We start from the raw sequence: 19262 nt of genomic DNA, 5'->3' as shown, positions 1-19262 counted from the left end.
CATGGTATTAATCTAGAAAAGTGAGAGTGGAAGCTAAAGAGAAAAATGGGATGCTTATTCACTTCATTCTGACAAACTGGTGGAAGGTATAATTGTACGGTGAAGAAGGAAATACCTGCCACTCCTAAAATTTCAGCCATTGCACTCGAAAAGAAGTAGAACTAGGTCAATTTATTTTATGGCAAAGCATTCAAAGCATGATTACACACTCAAAAATCTTTACCGAGAGAGATAGTTGCAGAATTAAGGAAATAGGAAGAACTCATAGAGGAAGGTCTAAGTACTGAGAGGGTCCTATCAACCAAAACACTCGCATCTACTACCTAGTCAATTTGACAAATCTTACCTTTTTTTTAAGTTGGTCAAATGTACTTTTTTATCCATACAACTTACTACTCGCATATTATCCACACATTCTATAGGATTCAATGCTTATAAGCATTTACTTCCAAGCATCCATGTCTCAGTGAGCAAATCAAGGGTGTACTTCCTTTGAGTGTCAAAAGTACCACCTTTACTCGATCTGACCACCTCCATATCCATTCGAAGGATATATTTCAGAGTACCTAGATCCTTAATTTCAAGCTTTTCAGTCAAGTACTTTAATCTGCTTAGCTCGTCAGAATCATCGTCTATAAAGATAATATCTTCTACATAAACAATAAGAATGACTGCCTTTCCATTATTAGAATGCCTAAAATATATAATGTGATCTGCTTGACTATGAGAATATCCTCTTCATTTAATGGACTTAGTTAGCCTCTCAAACTAAGCTCTTGGAGATTGTTTAAGACCATACAAGGACTTCTCAACCTGCATAGGCTCATAGGATTCCTCAAATTCAGAGGGGCACATCTATGTTAACTTCTTCAATATCACCATTTAAGAGAGCATTCTTCACATCTTTGTAAAGCCAATCCAAATTAGCTCCAATGGACAAAAGAATCTTGATGCTATTCATCTTGGCCAATGGAGAAAACCTCTCCGGGTAGTCAATACCTTACATCTGAGTGAATGCTTTTGCAAGCAATATGGCCTTGGAGCTATCAACTAAGCCATCAGCTTGTACTTGACTTTGAAGATTCATTTACACCCTATTGGGGTCTTCCCCTTAGGTAGCTTGTCTAGCTCCCGCTTTCTGTTTTTCTTCAGTGCCCTCATTTCCTCTAAGACAGCCTTCTTCCATTCATGAACAGTTAAAATCTCCTGTACGTTCTTTGTGATTTCTAAACTGAAAAGGTTAGAGACAAAGGAGAGAGGGTGAGAGTATGTTAAGACACATAAATCAGCAATGGAATGATGAGTTTTCTTTCCCAAGGGCAATAGGTAAATGTAAATCATCGAAGGAATTCGATTGGATGGGTAAATCATTACCAGGGATATCAGAAGTTGTGCTCCATTTTGACTCTTGTTCAGATGATGAAAGCCATTAAATTTGATTTATATGAGCATCTAGCTTTGATGTTTGAGATTGAATGATTATTCTGCAGTCTAGTGTTTTATAAAGAACCTTAGTTAGCGTGAAACAGAACACAAAACATGATAAAGAATCATCAAATCACATCTGTAACAGTGTATATCTAATAAACCATTCCCAAGAATCAAGCCAGCCATTCCCATCATTTCCTTCTAATTGAGCTTCTCACGTTACTTCAATTCCAACAAAAATGCTGTAAATGACCTATTTATTGCTAATTAAATGTTAATATTGGTTTACTTATGGATTTTGAAAATATTAACTTTTGTAAAATGCAGTGTATCCAGAATCATGGTAGTAATATCTGCAAACAGAACAATTTGGACTGGTTGCCTGTGAAATTTCTCATTCTCGTGTCCAGCTTGGTTCAAGAACTTCAAGTAATCAAAGACAGGACTGCTGACCATCACTTGAGAAGAATGAAGACAGAGACAGAGATCCCTGGGATGGTAGATTCTCCAAGTTTTGTGAAAGAAACTATAATTTTTGAGAAGTTCACCAAACTACTTTTCTCATTACTGGTATGGAACAACACTGCATAAACATGTGGTTCTAACAACTACGATAACAACTTCCTATATATTGTTCTAACCGTTCTTTGAAATGGAAAATGGTCTACAAGCAGGCAGAAGTGGTCTTATATACCAAATCATCATGTTCCATATTTTGGTCTACCATGGTGGACCAGGATGGGATTCTCCCAGGCTCCATCACAGGCAGGTTAGGGGGCCCAAGTCAGCGGAGGTTGTCATCTTCTGTCGGTACTTCTGTTTTGCAAGCTGTATGATCCACCACATAACTATTAGTGTTTTTGTTCACTGGTTCTATTGATTATTGAGTGGAACTCCTAATTTCCTCCTTGTTACGATCTATATGGCTTGTTGCGTTTAATTTCTCTTCCAAATAATAGAACCGTGAAAGAAGAGAAAGGTCTTTTACTAATTCCAACTGGTTCAATGTTCTTTGGATTTGTTGGCTCCATTTATTTGCTTGCAGTGCTGGACATTAATAAATGACTTTCATGGGCATTAGTTATTTCTTTGATTTGATATTGCTACCTCTTGCCCTTCAATCAAAGCCATCCTGTACCTTAGGCCACAAGGTGGACTAGAAATATCACCCATTCCTGCAATATCCTAGCATCTCTTTTCGTCCAAATCATTGAGTGGTAGCTTACATTGCACATCACAATCCAATTTTATCCCTTCCAAGCAACCTAAACTTAAAAGAAACCTCTCAATAAAGGACTCAAGAAATACAAATATCTTCTATGAAAGTGCAAACAATCTACACAATAACATGAACTCAATACAAAGAAGTATTGTCTGATTCGTAATAGTCCTAAGAGATCCCAGCCTATTTATAGATAACTTATAATGAAAATGGTAACTTACTACTATAATTACTGATAATCTGCTCCTCCAATCAAGGCTAATTAATTCTCTGTCTAGTCCAAATCTGATCCACTGTCTATTCGTACGATTGTGCTTCTATAGTTCAGGCTAATATGATCCTACTTAGTTGTACAATATTTAAATTACGCCTCTGTATAAAATGTTGACTTTTTCAAAATAATACCCTTGCATGATGGTATATATAAAGAGGTCATCTCATGTCTCTTCATGTTGCTTACAATACAGGTGTCAATCATGAAGAAATATCTTACATGCAGTACTCTTGTTTTGATTTTATTTCCTCTAACTCAGTGCAATGATGTTATTTCATACGGATCATGTTTTTCAATAAAAATGTGTGAGATACCTGGTTATTTGATGATCGTCTTCATGTTTGATCACATTTGGACAAGCAGGTAACATCTCTGAAGACTCTTGCATCTGTCTTGAGGTGGTGTGTGCAGAATGGAAGAGATGATGCTTCACTCAATTTTTCTCTTACCTTCCTTTGGAATTTCTGTTGGAAAGTTATTGCATCTTCAACTTGTAAATCAGAGGCATGTTTGAATATTAGCTGCCTAAAACTGAAAATGATGCTTATATTCTGGTGTTCTTAATAACTCTTAGTCAATGTTGGCTCATGTTTATAAACTATTTATACACTCAAGCAGCTTTATATCCACGCATTTTGAGGGGATCATAAGTACTATCCACTTATCCACCATTCATTTCTATTTATCTATAATTTAAACCATCTATAAACACTTCCCAAACATGCGTTTAGTTTGTTTTCATTTTATCTAATTGATAATTTCATTGATTGGTTCAAATTGTCTAAATCAGACTGAAGATGAAATATCCGTGGCGGCTTATGAAGCATTAGTCTACATTTTGAAGGATTTGGCATCAGTGTTTTCACTATCTTTGGATCTCCTAATGAAGACTGATAGCTCATCTCCGTCAGATGCTGATAGGGAACCGGTGTTAGATACCTTTCTCAGTACTTTCATTGGGAATATCAATAATCTTGTTGCTGGGGGAAATTTAGCACGGACCCGACGGGCAATTTTGATGAACTGGAAGGTGATTCAGTTTACTCTCTGGTGCAATGCATGTTTGTTGTCTTTTTTGTTTTGTAATTTGTGACAAGTATTCTACTTTTGTTGTCAGTTTTTTTACAACCTGTTTTGTTGCACACAACACTAATGTTACAAAGGGTTCATAGGTTGCTTGTACTCGTCATCATACAACTAAATATTTTGGAGGAAGGGAGGGAGGAGTAGAATAAGAATACGTGTGCACAATTTTGATTTGGGCAGCAAAACTTGAACACTGGACTTTCATTTATTGTAATTCTGCACTGAACCACCTTTCTTGAAATAAGATTTAAATAATATATACATGGACCTATAATAATAGTTTAAACTTTTATATCAAGTGGTTCAACTTGATATCAAAGCAAGCAAAGTCATGGGTTCAAGTCTCGCTGCTACCCATAATTGTGCAACTGTCACGGTTGGAGAAGAGGTAAAAAAAAGAAAAGAAAAGAAAAGAAGAAGAATCCTGCCTACATTTGAAGGGGCTGGTGAAGATAAAAATTAATTGTTGTATTCGTGGCCTCTCTAACAACTTAAGCTTTTAGATCAAGTGGTTCAACAACCTTATTTAAAACTTAAGCTATTAGAGTAGAGATGCATACATTTATCTTTAGTCTTCAACAAAAACAATTTTTTACATTGCAATCTCAAGAGCACTATTACTTTTATTCTATGAACACACAAACCAACCTAAGGTTTAGATGTTCACCGAAAAATGTACTTTTATTTGAGCTCTTGAAGTGACTTATTATGTTGGCAATTTAATCCAAAGAAGAAAAAATTTGCTAAATCCCTCCTTTCATTTGTTAGTGAAACCTTAAAAGTCTTACATGCTAAATATTTTTCCATTAATCTTTGTGTTGTAAGAGAGCACTTTAAAAGTGTGTAGAAACCTGAGTGGTAGTGTTTTAATTGGTCAACTGAAGCTTGTGTGCTTTACTTAGTGAAAGGTATGAGCAAGAAGATATTGGTGGTAAAAAAAATGTTTCCACTTCCTTTTTTGTAAACTCATTATTGGATGGTATTAAGCCACACGTGGCTAGCTAGCCTTTCTGCATGAAATTTTTCTATTTTTAAGAATGATTATTCCCCCTTCTTATTTTTGATAATTTATTTAGTTTATTCATGGTGGCCTATGATGTGTTATTGAGCTTAAGATACTAAGTAACGTACTTTATCAATTCAGTGGAGTTGCATAGAATCTCTGTTAACAATGCCAAACTATGCACTTCGGGATGGAGTTCATGTGAAGGGTGGTAGCTTTTACTTCTCAGACACGATTATCAGATGGATTTTTGGTGATCTTGTCGAAAGGTAAGATGTTGAAGAATTAAATTCTCCCAGTACATTGTTTGTCAAATTTAGTAGTCTGTATGAGTTGGACAATTTTGAGATCAAGGCCCTATTTGGTACCCATTTTTTTCAAAATGCATTTTTCTCTTGCTTCTATTCAACCACACATTCTTTATTAAAATAATATTAGACGTAAATAAAAAATTTTTCCTTATTTTTCAACCACACATTTCTCATCAATTTACTATTCAAAAATGCATTTTTACATAAAAATGTCTCTCAAACACCAACCAATTAGCAAATGTTTTTTTTCCTAACTGTTCATTCTTTCATATGATCTAGGACAAATAATTTAATGTTTTCATAACGGGAATCAAAATATAAAACCAATATTACTCATAATAGGTTATAGCTCCTTTCACCAGAGAAAATGTTCATTAAAATTTGTATCAGTTCTCAATGTTAAATGATGAACCAATACATAGTGGATGTTTTATATCCTCACCGCTTGAATAATTTTACAGCCTTGAAAATGCTGGAGAAGTCTCTGTTTTGCCCATGCTGAGATCAGTCAGGTTAGCCATGGAGCTGTTTGCTTCAGGAAGAATGGGTTCGGTCGTTTCCTCCTGCAAAGGCATAAATATTCAGGTATCATCTAATGCCCACTTATTATAACGCCCCAATTTTACTATAAACACTAGAACGTTATGAAAAACTCTCTTTTCCTTAAGTTAAATGCGAAAATATAAAAATAGAATTCTTTAGTAAACAATAACTGCAATATTTATAAATATAAATTTGAAAACATGAAAATCGTATCTAAACATAAATATAAACTCTTAGCAAATTCAAATAACACATTTTGAATAAATTAAACTAACCGATAAATTTTAAAAACGGAAAACTTATTTCTTTTTCTCTATTCTTTATCCACTTGACAGCCCGCATCACCAATTCGCCACTGTTCCAATCGACCCGAACTAACCTGTAAAATTGATGTAAGAGTGAGTATTTAAAAATATTCAGTAAGATACGTGCAATTTCCATACATCATTACATAACAAATAAATTGTACACTTCATATCATTCCTCTTATAGAGTATATCGGTAACCAAGCGACACACCCATCTTAGGTCCTCTTAAATTCCCGTAGAAATATCATCTCTCTTTCTCTAGAACTCGAAGGTCCACTAGTAATCCATACATATTAATTGTATATAAGAGTATAAGGAAAATTAAAACACTTTGCACATAAATGTATCTTACCTCGTTTAAAAAATCTGAAACACGTTGAAAATCTTTCCTCCGCCTTGAAAGTACGTGATTAAAATATTTGATATTTCCAAAGCTATTCTCTCTCTCTTCCTTCTCTCTCTTTCACGTGTGAATACTTTTGGTGTGGTAAAATATGAGATCCTTGCCTAGTATTTATAGTAATAAAAAGTGGTTGAGTTATTTTAGAAAACATGTACCATGAGTCGGGATAAGGTTGAGTTTAATTAGTAGAATTAGATTGAATCACCAAAGTTTAGCCTAATCATACTAAGGATTAATATTAACGACTAACATTTATCCTAATCAACTATTAAAACCAATCTAAATTACCAGTCTACCATCATAAATAACCTGATCAATTCCAAATTTATCTTTATCAAAATATAACCCATTCATCTCTACACACACGTGGTTGGATTCAAAGTCAAAGCAAATAAATCTATTTAAAATAAGACTACCTCATCTATAACAACCTACCCTTGTACTATGCCAAGAAAATTGCCCTTACATTGTACTTCATAAATCATTCAACTCTAAAAGGAAGGTTATTTCTCTCTCCATCAAGTCATGATAAATTAAAAAATACATCTCTCTTTCTCCAACAAATAGCTCACGTGGGATGGAAGAATTTATAATGAATAATAACCTAATTAATTATAAATTTAGGCAAATCTTTCAACCTCAATAACACGGACATAATTTATTCAAAATAATTATTTCTCGAGTCCAATATGCATTATTTAATATGAGCTACATAATGAGCCTAACATCGATATACTTATACTTGCTCTATCAAAATTTAATTATTTGACTCAAAGTATAAGAATTTAAAATATATTGCCTCTTAGTCCCTCAACTTTTGGAACCATAAAATATTATATATATTTATTCGAAAATTTTTGGGGTGTTACACTTATCCTTTAAAGAAAATTGAATCTTAAACAAAAACAGGTTGTCGCGATTGGAAATGAAAAATAATGCTGTTTTATAATCCAAATATCGTTCTAGAGGCAAGATTTTTCTATGTCAAAAAAAAAAAAAATAATAAATAAAAATAAAGAATAACCTAGACAGAAATCCAGACAACTATCAACATGTTTTCTGAAAATTACAATAAGACGAATTTTGTCTCAATTTATGCCAGCCATATGTAACGAATATCAGGTTCTTGTATAGTCAAGACTTTTCCCAAAGAGTTTAATTTGACCAATTGCTATTCCAAGGTTTTCTGTAATGCCTTTTTATGGTTACATAATCCTAGTAGTACACTTCTCTAGACTAACACATTATTACAAAATTATATCTATTGATGTTTTGCTGGCTGCACAATCTTAGTTCGTTCCTTTATTTTGTTTTATAATATTTTTCTGAGCAAGGTAGAGAATTTGTCATCTAGCCAAGACATGGTTTCTTGCTATTATATCAAGCGGTAAAGATGATGGTCTGTTTATATACCAATTATGGGGTTTTCCAAAAGGTTTTAACGGATTGAAGGTGCAATATATGAATGTAAAATATTCAGTTGGTAAAAAGTGTTGGAATAATATGGATTGCAACAGACAATGAGATTGATGTTGCTTCTTGGTCTCTAATTATTTTTAGATGGAAGATATGTCTTCTTTAACATTCTAATGTTAGAGGGTTTCTCTTGATGATTGTAAATATGCTTCTAGAAATAAATTCATGTTTTTTACATAAACAATTGTTAGATTTTGGAATTTAACTTGTGTATAACAATGGATATGGTAGTGATATAAAGCGATGGAGGATGACGATGATATATGAGGATGAGATGTTAGTGGTAACAAGATAACAATGATACTGTCACCTATCCCAAAAAAAAAAAAAAAAAAGAAAAAAGATAACAATGATACTGTCGCGGCGTATGGAGGATGTACAGAAAGCATGGAGGAGAAATTTTCGTAATAAGGATAGCACACTTGGCTGGAATTTTATTCCGGGATTTTGGTGTGTGTGTGGAGGGAGAGAAACAACCGCTCTTTTGACGGTCATACACGAACAACTGTGTAGAGTAAAGAATGGTTTTATATGACATTGTATACTTGGTTTAATGTTGAGGCTTCTACTCGTATAGACGGGTTGCCTAATTTTAAGTTGTTTCTTGTATTAATTGATAATACACTGCCTTTGTACTATTCGTGATTAATAAAGTATTTGATTACCTATAAATAAAAGATAACAATGATACCGACTTTCTTGGTCATTGGTAATGAGGACTGGATTGTGAGCAAGAAAGGTGTGGATATAGCCCTTAATCTACTGTGATCCAATCAGAGAGCATTAGCTGTAATCAATTTAAATTTGGAGAAGGTCGATGTGGAAGAGGTGGAGGCGGGTTTTCAGCGCTGAAGAAGATTTTGAAACATGACCATGAAAGGATACCTAATGTTTGAGAAATGTTTGGTACTTCTCTGTAATCGAAAGGAAAGAGAGCAAGACTCTTATAAATTCCTTTGGAAAAAGTTTTTTGGGAGGCATGGGACCATGAAAGGATACCTAATGTTTGAGAAATGTTTGGTACTTCTCTGTAATTGAAAGGAAAGAGAGCAAGACTCTTATAAATTCCTTTGGAAAATTTTTTTTGGGAGGCATGGGATGGGGTGGGGGTTGGGGAGTGGGGAGAACAAAGGCCAGAGAAGTATTTGGTATTACATCAGGCAAGAGAAATTACAAAGACAGTAACTTCGATGCTTATGACTGAGGCAACCTAGCAGGAAAAAAAAATGGATTTCTGAAGAGGAAGGCATTGTCTCTTTGCACATGTGTAGCGGTTAGTTTAGTAAAACAGATGAGCTGACTTGTCTAATTTTATTTATTTATTTTGTTTTTTTGACATTTGTTTAAGCAGATACTGATTTATTATATTATTTGCGAGTTTAGAGAGAGAGAAATCTTGTCTCTTTTCCTAGTTTGTTTTGCATCTCCCTGGTACCTTCCCAAAAAAAAAAAAATTCACTTTAACAAGAACAACCAGGAATTTTATAGATTGTAAGCAAGTGTAAAGTTCAACAAATAAACATTATATATCAGGACGAATACAACACGGTGTAGAAATGCAATGAAGTTTAACTTCTTTATTTTCTAATTAAGTCCTTGTTTGGTGGGGATTAAAATTAAAATTTTAGTAGATTTTGATAAAAGTTGATGAGATATGTGGTTGAAAAGTCGTGGGTTCCATGGATGTGTGGTTAAAATGAAATGTTGACTTTGACTAAGATTAAAATCTGGATTTTAATTTCCACCAAACAGGGGCTAAGTGTATAATTTTGATCATTCTAGTAGCTATTGACTCCTTTTTGTGTTTTAGATGATGTGGCAGTTAGTACATTCTTCTTGGATATTGCATGTAAGCTGCAAAAAACGGAGGGTTGCTCCAATTGCTGCTCTTCTATCTTCTGTCTTGCACTATTCGGTGTTTGGTGATGAGGGTATGCATGAAACAGACAATGCACCTGGGCCTTTAAAATGGGTTTGTTCTCAGTCGCTCCCCTCCCTCTACTTTCCCTCTCACCTCCCCTTTATTTGTTTCTGCGCATGTATCTACATTCCTATATGTATATATTCATTGGAGATACTTGTAATATTATCTACATACTGACATGCTTATTGCATTCTATTATATCTTTCTTCAGTTCGTGGAGAAAATTCTTGAGGAAGGGACAAAAAGTCCACGCACCATTCGTCTTGCTGCATTACATTTAACTGGGCTTTGGCTTGCTAATCCTATTACAATAAAATTCTATATGAAAGAGCTGAAGTTACTAACACTATATGGTTCTGGTACGTTGCGTATTTGCTTAGTATTTTGTGATCAGTGCTCTGATTGGAAGCCATCAGTTACTGCTGCCACCATTAGATTATTGCTGAGTCAGCATTTTGGTTTTTCGTTCTCTCAAGTCTTTACTACGTAATCTATAGAATTATTTTGTTTCTTTTCCAAAATCTTGCATTGTTTGAGTTAACTTACAATGACAAATTTATGCTATGTATATCATTTTTCTAAATTCTTTTTCTGGTCTTCCATTAGTTGCTTTTGATGAGGATTTTGAAGCTGAAGTAGCTGAAAATCATGATGCAAAGAATGAGGTATCACTGTTGTCGAAAAGCTTTGACCCTGAATTAACTGAAGTAAGTTATGATAATTGTAAAAGTTTCCATACTATTTATTCTAGTCAGATGATGTATTCTATATTAGAGATGAAAGGATAAGATGACCATCTATAATCTATCTTTCAGTTTATGCCTTTATAATGCTGTCTTGTGCCACATTACGCAAACCCACCACAAAACAAATAAAATTCTCCTTTAGCCCTTTTCATTTTGTTGGCAAGTATCTTCAATCAAATGGAGTGTGAAAACTATCCAGCATGATAAATTTAAAGGCTATATATATATATATATATATATATATATTTTGACATTTTGATGCTGTTCCTTCCCTTCTACATGATCTCTCTGTGTCTCAATATGCTCACACTGCATTCACATATCTATCTTCTCATCTTTGTTTTATTTCTCTCCAATATTACCTTCTTGTCTTCCTCGACTGATGTCAGGCTCTGATTTTATCAGCTTCAACAGTGTTCTCTGCCTTCCTGTTTCATATCTTTGCTGATATATTGGGGTTGGCGGACAGGGTTGGGTGTTAGTGGGCATCAAATTGGCATTGTTGTATAAATAATATTAGCTAGAGTATTTTGGCCGGTTTCTATTTTTCTTTTGACTTAAAGAGATGGCTTTTGACATTCTATAATCACTTATTTTTATTAGCAGTGAGTGAGAACTCCAATACTTACTGTTGTATCATGAATATATAGTTTCATTTGGTGGTTGTTATATTCTTCTATTTCCTCTCACTGTGCTTTGGACTTTGGAATGTCTTTCCTTCTGCAATGTACAATTTTGAATTTTCTACTTCATTATAATTTGTTTAATTAGTAGGAATAATTGCTTGGCCCCCATGTTCCAAACAGAGACTTGGGTTGCTTATTCTTTACATCTCTACCCATATTTTTGTTGATAGTTATTCATTATAGGTTCTTTTTTCATGACTTTATAAGATTACGTTTTATCAGGAATTCATCAACACAGAACTGTATGCACGTGTATCTGTAGCTGTAATGTTCGACAAGCTTGCAGAAATGGCAGAGTTGGTCAGTTCGATGGGTGAAAATACTAGCAGACTTGCTGCCATGGCATCTGGCAAAATGTTTTTACTAGAGCTTCTGAATTTCGTGGTATTATATTCTGCTTCATGTTTCTTACTCCTGAGGCTAAAAACCAGCAACTAGGCCAATGAAATTAGATGTAGTGAATTGATTGTGCATTTAAGTTTGCTGATCATGCAATTTGTGTTCTTCCTTAGAATAACTCTTAAAAAGGATATGCGTCAAACATTGTCTGACCTAAGCCAGTTAAATGGGATATGGGGGAGGGTTATTGTAACGACCAAAAATTTAAAGATTTAAAGTCGTTATCAAAAACATTTATTTCATAATTAAATAAATTATGTCAAACATTCTACATGAAAATCTTTCTAGTTTCATCTATAAAATAAATAAAGTCTATGGAAAACATAATTAATTGAACCATGTTCCAAATATTAAATTTCAAATTTAACATGAATAAAAAACTGAAATAACGCAAAGAAAAATAAATAAATAAAACTTCCTAATCATGTTACTCAGAATTTATTTATCTTGAATTCCATAATTTCCGGCATCACAACTTCACCGTATCGCCCACCAACCAACAACCTGTTCTAATCTGTGAGGAGTAGGGAAAAGGGTGAGTACATGGAAATACTTAGTAGGATATAAAAATAAATGGTGCGATCCCGTATAAAAATTTTAAAACATGCATTAGAAAAATCATACCGTCTCATATATTTAAAATCTCGTAGGAGCTCATATCATATCATATTGTTGTACCGAAATGGCCATATCATTCGCATCATAACATATCATCTTATACCTTTAACTTTCATGAGTATAAAATTCATCAGCATGAAAAAAATATTTAAATGGGACATAAAAATACTGCACATCATATCCTACCTTATTAGATCGTTAAAATTTTTGGATGACAAAACCCAAGAAAACAAGCTCCAAAAATCCTTCTCGCTGCTTCAAGAATTTATATTGTTTGAAATTGACTTCCTATTTTAAATTCCAACACCACAGGTATAAGTATCTATAAACCCTTTTTTTTTTTTTAAGGTATAAAGTAATATTCATTTTACACTGCATAAATATGGATTCTGTAATTTACCTGATTTCAATACTCTTCTTTCTCTACAACCGTGTGCTTATACATATGTCTTCTTTTGATATACATCTTTAAATATATCCCACATGATTGGTTGAGGATACGTGTAGTAGTAGAATAGGAGTATGGATAAATTTGGGAAACAAACTTTTTGAAATAAAATAATTGACCAAATTTTGTCAACCAACTTTATCACTCAACAAGAAATACCTCTCCCACACGTGGCCAACAAATTGGAATCAATAAAGTCTCTCTCTCTCTCTCTCTTCTTATATATATTTATTATTATTAAAATATTCAATCCTAATTTAACAAAGATTCTTCATTCCTTTCACGTGACTTGAGAGAAATTAAATTCATTAAATAATCAATTAAAATATAATTGCAAAGCTCTATCTTTCGACCTCGATAATTTGGGCTCCACTAATCCAAATTAACTTTTTCTCGAGCCTAACATGCATGATTAATTACGACCTATCCAACGAGCCTAATATTCATATACTTATTATCGCTCCAATAGTATTTACATTTTAAGCCAAATGAAATCGAAATTTACTTTATATATACTTTACTCCCCAAACTTTCAAAATATTAAAATATAGCACACAAATTAAATTCTAATCTATGAAATATTGTGACATTACAGTTATGGTAGCTGCATTAGCAGATTTATAAAGAAAGGTAGCTTCAGAAATTGTTAATTATGCTTTGGTCAAAATGAGAGAATCTTATGACTGTGGGCCTTGTTTTAATGGTTTTCATGTTTGGGTTTTCTAATTCATCTGGAATGCAATGGCCTCCGTATGGAAGTAGAACAGCCAGAAAACATCTCTTTATACTTTGCAGTTTGTGTTGCAAGTTTGGGCAGGTGAGCTTGAGGCATGATCTTAAATATTGAGGAAAACTGGGAATTTTAGAATGAGAAGCAAAAGATTTTGGGGGTCCAATTTGGCCAGTTAGGGAGAATATAGAGGCTGTGTAAATTACATCTAAGGATATTTTTCTACGATTATTTAGAATTTCCCTAGCTAAATGACTTTTATGCTGTTTGCCCTAGCTAAATGACTTTTATGCTGTTTGAGGTTATACCTACGGAGAAAAATTGTTTTGGCTTGCTTGATGAGGGAAACCAAGGTATGGCCTATTATGTTTTAATGGACTTAAAAGTTGCAGGAAAGCCTAAATGGATAAAGGGAAAATAGTCCTATAATAACAATGTAGGTGGAGATTCATGGCTCCCTCTTCTTGAAATCTACAAATTTGAAAGAAGAAAAACTAGTGTTGTTCATTTTACCTTGGCTCAGAACACTCGTCTTTGAGTAGTCCAAAAGCATGAAAGTTGTAGATTGTAAAGGCTGAATTAAGAGTTAAAAATTCATTGTATACACTATATTCATTTTCAAACTAGATGCCTTCTACTCCCTAGTAGTTATTTGATGGGATTCTTCCCTTATCGGGAAACAATTTGATCATCAGCCATCTCTGATGTGGTGTTAGTGGAAATAAGGGTAACTGCATCATGAAGTAAATCCTCGTGTTTTTTTTCTAAGATACAAGGTTAGGTAGTCAGCTTTTACCTTTATGACAACTGAACAATATTTATATGATTTCTCAGCTTCAAATTTCAAATTTCAAGTGTATCTTGCAGATATTCTTGCAAGGCGTTAATGACTAATGTGAAGGCAGAGGTGTAAAATTAATCAAATATAAAACTAGAATGGTTGGAAGGAATGGTTGGAAGGGGTGCTTTGTACTTTGTAAGAATCACAATTGATGTAAGTGATGCAAAGAAGTCACCATTAATTACTAACTTAAGGAACAAAACAATGCTTAAATAAAGGCTACGCCATAGCTGAGTTTTATGTAGTTTAATAGAGGAAGTTGTTCTCTTAAAGCATTGTGCTATTTGGAACTGTGAAGGATATTTTCTAGCATTGCTTAATCATCGTGCTTTTATATCTTCATTCGAGAAGCAGATAAAGCGAAGAGTTAAATAATTATAATTATTAAAAGATTTCAGGAACACAATTTTCTGTTGGGTTAGTTACTAGCTTTCTTATTTTGGGGTCATTAACTAGTTTCCTTATTTCCTTATCTTGAAATCTTGTGAGGCTCATATGAGGGTGGAAAATGATGTAGTTTTTTGTCTCATTGCATGACTAATTATTGACAATAACATTATAAATTATTCTGAAGCCCAGTTTTGTGCTTTTGGTAATGCATTAATTTTCATTTATCTAATTTGTTTGGAGCATAATCATCCATATCCTCTCTGCATGTGGGTGAAATTGAAATGACACTGTGTTGTTGGCAGGTTAATGACAAGGATCTGGCTAAGGAGTTGTATAAAAAGTACAGTGCTGTAAGTTCCTCTCTGTTAATACCAATTTATATTGATGGGAAAGTAAATATAGAAATTGTATATGAGGGTCTGAACTTGTGGATTGTCTTCACACATTTTTAGTTGGGTTTCTAATATGATTTATATTTTATCCATTTTATCGTGCTATGGTTTACTTCTAGCCATAATCGGTTATTGTTCAAGAGAACCATCTGTGGAATATAATGTGTATTCTTAAGATGCGTAACATGATGTTATTAAGCGTCTGTGAAAGACATATTTCCAATTCATTAAGCAATTATTTCCTTATGCTCAATACTACCATCATTTAGTGTACTCTGTCTTTTGATAATTATATGCAGACTTCTTTTGTTTTTGGCAGATTCATAGACGCAAAGTTCGTGCATGGCAGATGATATGTGTGTTGTCCCGATTCGTTGATCAAGAAAATGTCGAGAAAGTGACATCTAGTTTGCACATATCAATTTATGTGAGTAATTTTGGCTTGTGAATTTCTATGTGATTAAGGTATTCCGGTTTTTGATTTTTAAATTTGAATTACTTTAGGTGATGTTGACAACCATCACGTGGATTTTCTTTGAACCTGACTTTTCCTTGGCAACATGTGAGAGAGGAATGCGTGTGAAGACCTAGAATTGTAGAGAACAAGATATTTTAGAAACTATATTACTCATGAATCTGAAATTAACTTAAATCCCAAGTCATCAAAGGTGCCATAGTGTTGCAGTGGCCTTGCTTGTAAAAGCCTTAGATACATTGACCCTGAAAAGAGAGACTAAATTCTGGTTTTTTAGTTCTGAATCACTGAAATGAAACAATGCCTGAAATTTAAGCAACATAGTAATGTGTACTTAGATTTGTCTGGAAAAGATATCCTATCATATTCCTTCAAGTTTTATCTTTGTGCCATGTGGTATGGAAGTAAATGGAACATTTTTGCTATGGCTTCTAAAGCATATGGAATTTGCAGTTTGTTCCTTTTTTCCTTGTTATTTTCTATATTGTTCTTCACAAATAATAGACTATAAGAAGGCGTTTGATTAATCTGAGATGTTCCCTTCACACAGTCAGAACATGGTATATTAAGATTTTTTTATGTTCTTTAGACTTAGAATTAACTTTTTTTTTTTTAGTTTGTATTGAGGCTTGTGCGCAAAAAACTTTTGAGGTTTACATACCTTAAAGAGGAAAACTCCTTGATATCCATTTAAGCCTTTTTAAATGTTATTATAACTAGGTGGACCCTTCATTTGGAAAAATGATGCTTGAACAATAACTGCATAGAGATTGCTATTGTAGGGAAGTTTATATTTTGAAAAAAAAAAAATAAAAAAAAATGGAAAAATATACACTGGTTCCAAAAATTGACTCTGATGGGTCATATAAACAATGATAATGTCAATGTGAGCTTTATTATGGTAGTTACTAAAGCACCCATGTTTAAACCTGCCTGGCTGTTTTTTATGTTCTGACATTTGTGGTGTTCAAAACTTGTATGACTTCTGGTTATTTAATATTTCAGTCCTTGATACTGCACGATAGTATTGTTGTGACTGATTACAGAATCTAAGATTAAAGAATGTACTATTTAGTCTGTTATAATTGTTGATCTGGTTATGAAGTAAACATATCCTGGCTTTATATGGTACCATGTGTGTTTAAGCACGATTTGCGTTCTATTTCATTTCTGTATTTACTGTTATATTTAAATATCCTATTTGTAGTTGCTGATAATGCTGACATCTACTTTCATGTCCTTGTAGAGAAACAATTTTCCCTCAGTTCGACAGTACATGGAAACATTCGCAATCCAAATATATTTGAAGTTCCCTTTACTGGTAAAAAGTCACGTTCTTCTTTCTTTTTCTTTCTTCCCTCTGCCCTGTGACACACCTATTGTTGGCCAATTCTTCATTTTCCTGCAGGAGGAGAATTTTTTGGTTAGATCAGAAATGAGTTTAGTCGTCTAATTGGTCTTTGGCTTCTGCTTTGTTCTTATCATTGTCTTTTTCACTTTTTACTTTTCTTTTGATGCCTTTTTGTGCTCATAGGTACAATGCTGGGATTCAGCTATATTTTAATTAGTGCTAGAATCATAATATCTAATCATTATGTTAATAACCTTTTTACATAGAAAGGAAAATGCCATTGTTTCTATGCAGTGAATGGAAAATTCTTTGCATAAAAATTTCTGGACAACGTGAGGAAAAATCTTATAAGATACTTTTCTCGCCCATTTGTTATTGTATTGATGAGGTGCTATGGGCTTTGAAAGTAAGTGGTGTGACATGGCCCCTGGGCTTGCTGGCTTCATAGATGACTCATTCCCAACATTGTTGTGCAAAATGGGGGCAAAGATGTTATGGATATGATACATGAGTCTATGATAGAGGGTACCTTGAGAAAATTACAATGCTAATATTGCAACTTTGTTATCTAAAATGGAATGAGACGTGGATATTGGAAATTTCAGCCGCTTTAGCTTGGTGAATAGTGTTATATAAAATTTATAGCAAAATGTTTTATCAACGAGACTGAAAATGGTGTGTGCGCATGCTGTTGGAGTGCCAAATTTCTTTTGTAGGAGGAGGACAAATTAATGGTGCTGCTTTTGGCAATGAAATGATCCATTCTAGATTCAGAAAAAGAGGAAATAGAGGGACTTTTGAACTGGAAAACAGATAAAGCATTTGATTATGCTTTTTAGGTTTTTTTTATGCACTCATTGGGAGATCTAATTGAATAAAGAAGAACCATTTTCACTTTTGCTATTCATTTTAGTCATTTAGCAGGGGTGATAAAATCCTTCACTGCTGCTTGTGCTGATGGAGCATGGCAAGTCACATGCATTTAAAACATGATAAGTGTTATGTGATGTTCATTACAGAAAAATAAGAAAATTTAAGTGATTATTGGTTTGAACTAGTTATTTGGCTTATAATGATCCTGGAGAAGTGTGAATGTTAGCAGTTAGGGAGGTGCCTCGGGTCTTGTGCTGGCAAATTCTTGGGATGAAAGGTTGGTGTCCATCCTCTGTTTACCTTGATCTTTCTTTGGGATCTCTCCTTTAACCCACTGAAGTATGGAACCTAGTTGTGGAGAAATTTGAGCGGATACCTACTGGGAGGAAGAAGAAACTATCTTTCAGCGGGGAACAAAATTACCTAAGAAGCATGGCTTTTACGTCAGGAGAATGATCTGAAAATTATTTTTATTTGTTCAACTAAATTTTAATGAAGAACATTGGTAATTATAAACTCCAGTAAGACTCCTACTTTATCAAGGACTAGTACATTCTTCAGAAAACAAAGTGACTATATAGTGAAACTTCATTGTATTTCCTCCTGTAACTCAGAAAATATGGAGGAGGATCACCATAGACTCTTCAATTGGTTTCCAGTGCTTTTGTTCAATTTTTTAAATATTACTCATGAGAGCAACGTTCAACAATATAACAAAATGAGGAGGAATCGTGATGAGATAACATAAATAAAATTGAGTACTTGTGGTCCAAAGTATTCTATGTATGGAGATAATCCAAATTTCAAAATGACCGGTCTTTCTATTTTCTCATCACGAATTTTTATCCTTGACATGTTGGCATAATTCATATATTGTTACAGTTTTGAATCTTTTTTACTGTCTTTCTTTTACAGGTTGGGCAACAACTAGTTCCAATGCTAAGGAATTACAATTTGCGACCTCAGGTAAGAGGTGTTAATGACTTAGATCTATGAGCTTCTAGTATTAGTCTTCTTTTTATAATGTTTTAATTTATTGTTGTTCATCCTTGCCAATGATAATGTGCTTGGTGTCAACAATCATATGGTGGTTATATTTGTTGAAATTTCCCTCTTTGCCTTTTTTGATTTCCGAAGTGGGAGATCAAAATCTAACTTGACATATCTGAAAGTTCCCCCCCCATCATGGTATTTTGGACGTCAGTGATGACAATATTTTGCGGAATAATATCTTCGTGTGTATTTCCTTGCTTTATAGAATGTTACAAGTTATTTAAGGATACAAAATATATAGAAACTAGCTATTATGTACAAGGAAACTACTTAATTTGCCGT

General features: G+C 33.6%; 1 protein-coding gene across 1 annotated transcript in view; it reads left to right on the top strand.

The window, feature by feature from the left end:
* LOC111390252 overlaps positions 1-19262 on the top strand; it is a 56280-nt gene that overhangs the window by 12684 nt on the left and 24334 nt on the right. Inside the window, exons 13-26 of the mRNA XM_023015264.1 lie at positions 1756-1998; positions 2103-2258; positions 3288-3428; positions 3715-3954; positions 5155-5282; positions 5786-5909; positions 9865-10026; positions 10190-10337; positions 10585-10685; positions 11633-11794; positions 15139-15186; positions 15548-15655; positions 16950-17024; positions 18843-18893. Coding sequence (XP_022871032.1) covers positions 1756-1998; positions 2103-2258; positions 3288-3428; positions 3715-3954; positions 5155-5282; positions 5786-5909; positions 9865-10026; positions 10190-10337; positions 10585-10685; positions 11633-11794; positions 15139-15186; positions 15548-15655; positions 16950-17024; positions 18843-18893 — 1887 coding nt within the window. The remainder of the gene's footprint in view (positions 1-1755; positions 1999-2102; positions 2259-3287; positions 3429-3714; positions 3955-5154; positions 5283-5785; positions 5910-9864; positions 10027-10189; positions 10338-10584; positions 10686-11632; positions 11795-15138; positions 15187-15547; positions 15656-16949; positions 17025-18842; positions 18894-19262) is intronic.

Source organism: Olea europaea, unplaced genomic scaffold (genome assembly GCF_002742605.1).
Source record: "Olea europaea var. sylvestris unplaced genomic scaffold, O_europaea_v1 scaffold664, whole genome shotgun sequence".
Taxonomy (NCBI): domain Eukaryota; kingdom Viridiplantae; phylum Streptophyta; class Magnoliopsida; order Lamiales; family Oleaceae; genus Olea; species Olea europaea.
This window is presented reverse-complemented; position numbering and strand designations above follow the sequence as displayed.